Source organism: Mesitornis unicolor, unplaced genomic scaffold (genome assembly GCF_000695765.1).
Source record: "Mesitornis unicolor isolate BGI_N332 unplaced genomic scaffold, ASM69576v1 scaffold35171, whole genome shotgun sequence".
Lineage (NCBI taxonomy): Eukaryota > Metazoa > Chordata > Aves > Mesitornithiformes > Mesitornithidae > Mesitornis > Mesitornis unicolor.
Genome location: NW_010165034.1, coordinates 1 through 9,477, shown reverse-complemented (window position 1 = coordinate 9,477; position 9,477 = coordinate 1). Strand labels below are relative to the sequence as shown.

General features: G+C 44.2%; 1 protein-coding gene across 1 annotated transcript in view; it reads right to left on the bottom strand.

The window, feature by feature from the left end:
- Positions 1-9,119, bottom strand: part of LOC104548480 (putative RNA-binding protein Luc7-like 1) — a gene marked incomplete at its 5' end in the record, with an annotated part of 9,364 nt that extends 245 nt beyond the window's left edge. Inside the window, 4 exons of the mRNA XM_010194506.1 lie at positions 2,402-2,566; positions 3,501-3,530; positions 8,021-8,109; positions 8,943-9,119. Coding sequence (XP_010192808.1) covers positions 2,402-2,566; positions 3,501-3,530; positions 8,021-8,109; positions 8,943-9,119 — 461 coding nt within the window. The remainder of the gene's footprint in view (positions 1-2,401; positions 2,567-3,500; positions 3,531-8,020; positions 8,110-8,942) is intronic.
- Positions 9,120-9,477: the final 358 nt, after the last annotated feature.

Here is a 9,477-nt window from a genome sequence, read left to right as displayed (position 1 = left end):
CCCTACAGGGCTGTGGCACGACCCAGGTTTCTTACAGAAATGTGCCTAGGTGCTGTGATGTCAGGAGTGGTGGCCCTCAGGACAGCAACTCTGGTCCCTCTCCAAGCTTCATGTAAGAGAATGCCAGTTTTGCTGCGCTGAGCTCGTGGCACAGCCATTTTTACTCTCTCTTCGGAGTGATCCCTTCAAGCTGTTGCCACCCAGGCTCTCTGAGATGTTCCTTGGGCCCCTTGTGCGTTTACTGAGCCCTACTAAAGTGCCTGCAATGCCTTCCTGTGTCTTCTAGAGTGGTTTTTCATTATGATCTGAGCTAGTGGCTTTCTGCTCTACCAACTGCATTTTTTGGACTCAAATGCTTGCTCGGCCCTGGGCTTTTTTTTTTTTTTTTACTTTGCATCCTGGCAAGCATTGTCCTTGGCAGCATCCTGGGTTCAAAGTCAGGATGATACAGATTTATAGTTACAGCCCACAACATGGGCAAGTATTTTCACAACCTGCCCAAGTGACAGCTACAGATTTTCCACAGCGGTTTGCTGCATCAGCCCACACAGAATTAAGCAGAGGGCTTCATGTCAGGTCCAATCTGAAAAGGCTGCTTCCCTGTGTGATTCCTGCTAGCCTATGGACTAGCAACCTTCAAGCAGTGCTGATTCTAAATGCGCCCCAGAGGCCCCTAACCCTTCAGAACCAGGCAAAGGCTCCCACTGACCACACTGAGCCAGCACATTTTACTCTAGGACTCAGTACACAGGTTTTTCTTTATGATCACATGAAGAGGACCAGGCAGGTACCTCAGAGGTTCCAGCTTTCATTCATGCTGACTGTAAGGTTTGGAAATACTGCACAATTGAGATATTAAAACCTTACAGCCCTCTGTATCACATGAGCCATTTTATTTTCATTAAACTGTGTCATTTAACCAGAAGACAACATACATCTGTCTGATGAGATGAACTCGTTCCCTGTCCCCTGTTGGCCATTGTCGACCTACTCTGAGCTCTCCAAATACTGCGACAGGCTCTTCATTTCTTTCTATGAGTGAGACTTCAGACCAGCAGAACCTGAATGCACATTTCATTAGTTCTTGTGGTGAAGGCAGAAGTTTCACCCTCTTTCAGGGCATAGGGTTTTTGTTTGTTCTCTTGTTTTTGTTTTATCCTCTCTGACCCTGATCTCTCCCATTCTCAGTAATTTTGTGAAGTATGTCAGCTAGCCAATCCCCCTTACAGTCTCAGTAGGCCGATTTGAATGTGTTCAAGGTTTTCAAAGTAATCCCTTACCTGCTCTTTAGTAATAGTTATAACAGGGTCTTCCTCACTTCCTAATTGTCCAAACTTCTTTTCTTTATTTTTCATGTTCAAGACAGATTTAAAAAAGGACTTTAGTATCTCAGCCATTGGAGAATCAACAGTATTTACATCCCCCCCTCAATTATTAACAGACTTAATTTTTCAAACCATTATTTCCCTCCCCTTCATCAGGTATCTTTAAAATCTGTTCTTACCCCTTAGCTAAAGTGACACAAGACACACAATAGTAGGTTTGTTTCCAGAACTGTACTTGAGGTGGTGGTGTCTAATCAGGTGAGACAGCGCTAAAGCACACCCCAAGTAGGAGCATTTTTAAAAAGCCAGATCTAACTTCAGCAAGCACCTGGTGATAGACTTGCTCCTGGGCTTAAAAGGGCTGTAAGGAAACACAATGATTCCTTTAAATTTTGCTAATACTCCTACATATGCTTGCCTCATCCTTCTGCCAACACCATCCATGTTTTGCTGAGTTTCAGAAGAGACTTAAAGCCCCTCTTCAGACTGCAGCACTTCTCCTCAGTGGCAGGGAATTATATACTCCATCCTCCTGGCTGCCTTTTCCCATACCTCTAGTGCAGATACCTAAAGAACAGTCTTTCAACCTTCTTACTCGAACAGAAGGATTCCCCCAGGTCCCAAATCATACACTTCCTTCCCCATGCCAGTGCTGAGAAAAAGAAGCTGGGAAGCAGAAGGTAACCATAGAAATGTAATGTCAAAACTGCCTCTCAGTTACTTGGCTTTTACAGGCCTGGGGAGGCTGAGTGAGCTCAGGCTGGCCTTTGTGCTGCTGCTTATACACGGAAACAAGCAACTTCTCGAGGCTCAGCACAGCAAATCAGGGAACCAGTTCCATCTTCTAGACTCTCCTTCTCTTCAAGCTGGGATTTTGCTGTACGGTTACTGCCTGACTTCTCTCACGTGAGGCCATCTATGAATGGCCACTGGGAAATCCTGCTTTGGCTCAGGAGCTGGTGCAGGGCACTACAGCTGCTAACTTGAGAAACCTGTCACACTCCTGCTTGCTCTAAGGGACTGTGGTAGCTCTCTGTGATGCCCTTTTCAGAAGCACTCGAGTGAGGAATACATACTTGTGTTTTGAACTCCTGTCTCTGGACCCCCGTCGGTGACCTCTGCTGTGGCTGCGGGAACGGCTCCGGTGGCGCCTGTGTCGGTCTCGAGACCGGGAACGAGACTTCCGCCGTTCACGGGAAGCCGATCTTGAGCGTCTTCGCCTCCTTTCCCGAGACCGTGATCTGAAGAGGACACAGACTGCCTCAGACTCGGGAGACAGGCCGGTACGTCGGAGCTGAGCACCTGAGCCTGCATCTCAGACATTTCCAAGTAACAAATATCCAGAGCGCTTACCCCCCCAGCCACTTCCCTGCCAACACAGAAGGCAGATCAGCCATGGGGTGGGCATCCTCCCTCCTGGGCCTCATGCTACCAACAAAATGCCAACAGGTAAATTTGATTTGCTGGGAAGCTTATATCAAAAGCTCCCACCATTAATGTAAGCATGTGCCAGTGCCTAGAGCAGAGCTTACCAACCATGCTCACTCCAAGTGAGGCTTGTACAAGTAGAAGAGAAGCCAAAATAAACTATGAAGTTACCATAACCTGTATGGCAGTCTGCCGAGAGAGAGTCTCCCCTGTGAAAGTACTGCACTTCAGAAACAGATTTGTTTCAATCTGCTCTGAAAACAAAAAAGAGTGCAAAGTATGTGGAAAGCAATAGAGGAAGATCTCCAGGTACGTGATCACAGAGAATGCTGTCATACTGCTAAGGCAAGCTCTTCACAGAGATGTGGGAGCTTTAACCTTGAATCTCTGTATTTTTACATCTGAGGTACAATATATGTAGCAGATATATTTCAGACATTAAAATTATGAAAGTATATTAGACATTTATTGAGTAAGGCATCAAGTACATTCTTAGACTCATACTTGGGAGCACACAGCACCTCTGCCCTGACCAAGCCAGCCAGCATCTGCTTTCTAGCTGACAGGTGACATTAAGTTGCACAGCACCGCTCAGGTGCCCAAGCAGTAGCTCTCATTTCTTACAGGGAGCAGAACAAAGAGACTGGGGCATTGAACAAATGCCATTCATGAGACCTAGGCAAAAACTCAGCAGCTAGACAGAAACACAAATTGGCATTTGGGAGAACTGTAGGACTGCGCACTCACCTTCGACGATCTCTGTTTCTCGATCCAGACCTAGAAAGAAGAGGAGAATTAAGCGAGACAAGGTATGATACAGTCAGTGGGCTTTCAATAAATCAACATGTTCACTCTGGCAGCTCTTCACAGGAGCGTAGCAATTCCCGAAGTAATGTCAGTTAAAAAAAAGCTCACCACTAAAATATTTAATTAGCTTCAATGTGAGGGGCAGGGAGAATTTGTGAAAAACTGAAGAACTTCATAGAAACACTAGTTTCTACATGCAGAGCTTCCCGTCAGAACAGAAAAGGTCTACAAACCAACTCAGTCTCTGTTAACAAAGCACTATAACAAACATTTCCAACTTTAAATTTGCAGTGTATATTTGTCATATACTCTTTATCCTCTACAGACTAACACTACCTAGATCAATTCTAACATTTTCAAGGAAAAATGCCACTCTCCTCCAGTCAGAAACACACTTGGCAGTTTTCTGATTTTGGTTCTTTTGACGTAGTTGCACATTAAAAAATCCTAATAACGAGAAAACAGCATTTTCTCACTCATCATATTTATTTAATGAACATTAGAAGGAAATTTGCATCAATATTTTTTTCCTGTTTGGGAAAGATGAGCTAGAAAAAAATAGGAGACAGGGACACAAGGGAAGAACTATTACTGAAAAGTAACTGAACACACACTGAACATCCTTAATCCCAGACCTGAGAACAATCATCCAAGCCTCACTCTTCTTTCTCTCATTTCCATTGCTTCAGAGCTCATGTGTGACACTCTCAGCTTCAAGCTGTCAGCATTAGCTTTTGACAGTCTGTAAGCAACGTCACAATGCTTTCAACGTCTGAAGCACCATTACTCAGCAACCCTTAAAATACCACTCCACAGTGAAGGATACACCCTCCCTCTTTCTCTGTGGCCACATTTCAGAGCCAGCTTATACCAAAACATCTCACACTGTCTGAACAGTCTGGTTTAACTTTAATTGAGAAATGGTCAGTCTCCCTGTTTAGTGACTTAAGAGACTCACTCATAACTGCTCCTGTCTCCCCACTGCATACAGACTCACAGGGGAAGTTCCATTTACACAGCCACAGAGCTGTTCTGGCACTGTAGCACGAGATGCGGCTGAAAGCTACACACAACATGTTAAAAAGCACTAAAGCAGCATCTGTTTTCATAATATCATTTAAAACCATACCTGAATAAGCCAAGATTAAGAGAATCAATGTGCACTGACATTCCTTCACAATGAAATGAGATTGCTCAATCATGGTAGAAATGGAAAAACAAACAAAAAAAGGCCACCAAAATTTAGAAAGGAATTCAGGTAGAAGGACTGTAAACAAGGTGGAGCTGAACATGGAGTCAGGCAAATGAACCATGTGTTGAGGCAACACACAAGACGACCAGACCAAGGAAAAGCTGATAAACCAGGAGAGCAAAGCAATAACTACACATCTCCTTTTTCATGTATCAGAACCTGACAGAGCAGCAGGACCTCCTGGAGATGCCTGGCAGGCAGCTGATTTTTTTTGGTGGTTGTAATTACTCAAAGTTCTTAATGTTCTTTCTCTCCTGCTCACTTTATTCTGAATCACCGGTGCACACAGCCACACAAAGCCATTCCACATCTCCTGTAAAGGCTGGCTGCCCTTCCACGCCTATGATCTGAGCAGGAGCTTGTACAACAAACTCCTGATAATCACTCCCTAGCACTAGACTTCAGAATTCAGGAAGGATTCAACAAAACAGCACTTTCCTTACAAGCCTGAATCAGTATACAGCAGGATACAGTAGAAGACTGCTGTCCAGAGAAGTGAGAGGCTGAGTATACTTGTAATTTTTTTTCCTTCTTTTTTTTTTCCTTCCATAGCATCACAGAGGCTATGTCCCAAGTTTTATAACCTGTGTTTTGTCCAACTTAATACAAAAGAAATCCATTTGGCAACTCCACCTAGACTTGTTTGCTGGTGTACTGTGGAAGCAAATACCAAAGTTTGCACTTCCAAGCATGCCACCTCTCCACAGAATCTTGATTGTCTTAAGAGATTACCAGGTAGCCTGAAGCCACTGGCAACACCAAAGGACTTGTGTTTATTTGCCACTAGGGGTGACAACACAGTTCACTCATTCCTATGAGGAAATCAGTTTAGTTGAGAAATTAATAGTCTGTGACAGCTAAGAGTTTCACAAGGGAATCTACAGGTTTCCATAGTATGTCACAGTGCCTGTAAGTCACCAAAGACTTGTTAAAGTCAAGCAGTACTCTTTCTCTTACAGAGTAACACCGTGCAGATGCTGCATATGAAGATACGACAAGAGTTGTGAAGGAAGCATGTTTTCTGTGGTTCTTCAAAGTATCAAGCTGTGGTTAAGAGAGGCTGTCTGAAAGGCGGTAGAAGTCACCAAATAGTTTTTGATGGAAAAACGCCCCTGGAAGCATGGTGTTGCACAGCTCCCGAAAGAGGTGCTGAGAAATCTGGGCTCCAGTCCCAGTTCTGACACTAGGCATCCACTGAGAAAACTCTTTTCCTTCTTTGGGTCAAGTGCTTATTTTGGAGAGGAAAATAATTTGACCTCCTCTGTATGGCACTCCTGGCTCCTTCACAAGCTTTTCTCTGGTATCTGAACAGAGGAACATACAGATGCCTTCATAGAGAGCGAGAGCAAAAGCTGGCCACAGTCTCTAAGTAGTGCCACAGAGGGAACCAGCAAGAACTCAGACTTTAGGCCAACTCAACGGAGTTCTTAAATGGTTCATATTTAAAGTATTAAATAAACATTCAAAAGTGCTCTTCAAACCATCTCATCAGATGCATCCATATATGGGCTACCTGTGAACAGAAGAGGCTCCTTAACTCTCAAGAACTGAGGTTTTGTTGTGTTGTTTTGTTTTCTAAACCACAAAACTGAAGTTTCAGATATGCTACAGGAGTAAGAAAGCCAGCATTTTGGGGACCAACTGAGAGATTCAGAGGACTCTTCCTGAAGACAACTGTTGAGCAACTATCACATAGAAATGACCTCCAGGAAGAGGAGGCACCACGGGGACAGATGCATTGAGTATGGGTTAGATCGCTCTACTGTGAGTCAGAAAGAGCCTGTCACGAAGCAGCTGCATGGGAAGACAATTCTCATTTCATTTGCATCTTTCTGCCCATATCAACAACACATATCAGTCCCTTTTGATTAACTCCTGCACTCATCAGCCAGTTCCAGATTCCGCAGCCCCCAAATATAACTGCATTCATTACAGTCTTGTGTGGATGCCAGAAAGTTGTGAGGCTCTACATAAAGTGCTGCAGTTCAGGAAAAAGCTGCAGCATGAACTGGTGCTTGATATGACACCAGGCAATCTACAGGGAGAGAGAACCCACATAAAACACCGTAATTGCAGGATGCGTAACAATTTGGGGCTTACATCTTCATAGTACACCAAAATCACCAAGTTGCAGACCACAGAAAACCAAGCTGCTTCAATTCTGGTATTTGTTAGCATTTCCAGCAACGTATACCCAGAAGCCAGCACTATCTTAGAGCATACTCCAGTTACGCACCTCTCATACTTCAGACACAGACGGCTGAAGCACACTGTGCAGTTTATACTGAGGGTCAAAACAAATTTTTCACAGGGAGCATGGTTGGCTTTTTTGATGCAAGAAGTACAAGAAGACAAGCACATGAGTTAACTGGGGAAATGCTGTGACACTGAGAACAGCATTCCTTCTCTGGCACTTCCTCTGCCTGACCACTGGAAATAACCACCCTCTCCACAGCAGGCTGTTTAACTGAGCTGTTCACACACAATGTCTGTTTGGTTCAACTCCAGAAGAAATAGTTTTTCCAGTTCAGCTGGCAACAGGCAGAAGAGCTTACGAATACCAACACTGCAGCCACTCCCTCTGCTCAAGGATTATACACATATGAGCAAAAGGTGACACATACAGCCACAACACCAGAAGTAGCCAACCCGTGGGATCCCCCAGATCCCCTAGGAAGTGTTTTCCAAAGCTGTGCCAAAAGCACTTCACTGTTATTGTAGAAGTTTTGAAGCAAGACAGGCGGTCCACCATCTGGCTGCTGGATACCAGCTCCAGTCTGCTGTTACGTCCTAACCTAAAAGCAAGGAGGGACGTCCAGGGAATTTTTGCATGACTAGCACCATTTGAGCAGACCTAGCACGGACTCATCTTAAACCTTCCCACTCAGATGCATTGGATGAGGGCATTTTATCCAGATTCATATTCTCAGAGACAAGAACTAGACCAATATATGCCTGAAGACTCCAGGGAGCTCACATCTTCCAGATACACAATGAAGGTTAAAACAATACACGTGCAATCACTCTAAGATGGGGAATTTGTGCATTTGTTTATGTCTTTAATTGAATGCCAAGGTGCTCACATAGCATCCAGAGAACGTCCAACAGCTGCTCCCGCAGCAGACGCTGCTTTCCTGCAATGCTCAGATACAAGAAATCATACTATTTCAAAAGCAACTTGACAAACCAGTTAGCAGCTTTCACTTACCGTCTGCCCATTCTCTCCTCTCGTTCCCTCTCCTCTCTCCGTCTCAAACGATCCTGGTTTCTCTTCTCTTGCTTTTCTGCCACTGTTTTCTAGAAAAAAGTTCACACTGCATTTCAGGCATAGAGTAACAGGTTGGAGAGATCTGCAGGGAGACTATTCAGGTACTAAGAAAAAGGCAGTAAGACAAAGAACCATTTCACGGCATTTTATGTGCTAGTCAGGGTCTCTGTCAAGGTTCTCATTCTCCTCACAACTTCTCTAGCTCACATCAGTGCAAGAAATGCCACTCTCCGCTTTGAGCATTTGTGCTCTAAGCCAGTAAGCTTTGAGGCAAGGGACTGTCCCAATACGAGCACACACAGCACAATGAAACATTGGTCTGGCCTCATGCCAATGATCAATAAACTGCCTAGTGAATAAGGCACAGGAACCACAGCTGTTACTCGAGTTGGCTAAAGGTCTCTGCTTGTGAGCAAGGCCAGCACAGCAATGCTATTACAAACCATTCCAGAAATCTTCTAATCATTTCAGCTACTGAAGATCATCTTCACTGACAGCACTACGTGAAGCTTCAGTTCAAGCTTTTCGTTACGAGTGCTCTTCAACAGTCAAAAAACCCACAGTGAGAAATCTCAGCCAATCCAATGAGAAAGAGCAACGGTACAGTCACATATATTTAAGGAAGAAATTACAGCAGTGATCTGGTTTGACTAATTCTGAGGGTACACATTTAGTAACCCAGAAATTACTGAACAGAACCAAGTATGAGGCCATGCCAACTTCCACTTGAAGTTCCACGGAATCAGCAATCAGAAATTTCTGGGCTTTTACAAGCACTATGCAAAGAATTCTGTATGAACATAATAAAAGTGTTGAATGTCTTCAGATTTACAAGGAGAAGGTTTAAAACAGACAAGTTTACCCTCAGCTGATCCAGTTTTTCACGAATCTGAATGAAACCCAAGTGTAATTTGCCTCCAAAGTGGTCAGCAAGACGCCGGTCGTTGTCATGGAGACCCAGATATGCTGAACAGACTTCACACACACGCAGCTTCTGCTGCTGGAAACTGGATGCAGGCATTGAATTTCGGTATTCTTCCTAAAGTGAGACAGAAAAACAAGGCAAATGTCAGGGAAATTTTGCATAGTCACAATCCTCCAGGGAAACCCCTGCAAAGGATTGCACTGCTGCTTTCAATGATCATGAAAGCACCTTCAATATAAAGGAGGTGCCATACAAAACTCTGTGCGAGCACAGCTAACCTGACAGCCTGTCACTGCAAGTGACTAGTGACCAAATATTTCAGAAGATTAATTTCCCCCGCCCCTGTCAGCTCTCTTCACTAGATAAAAGTTTCTAAAAAAGTTTTTTTTCATCTAACACACTATACTGCCAACTGCTTGCTGGCACATGGCTGAAACGGCATTCCCCAGGGTTCTGTTTTGGGGCCAGTCCT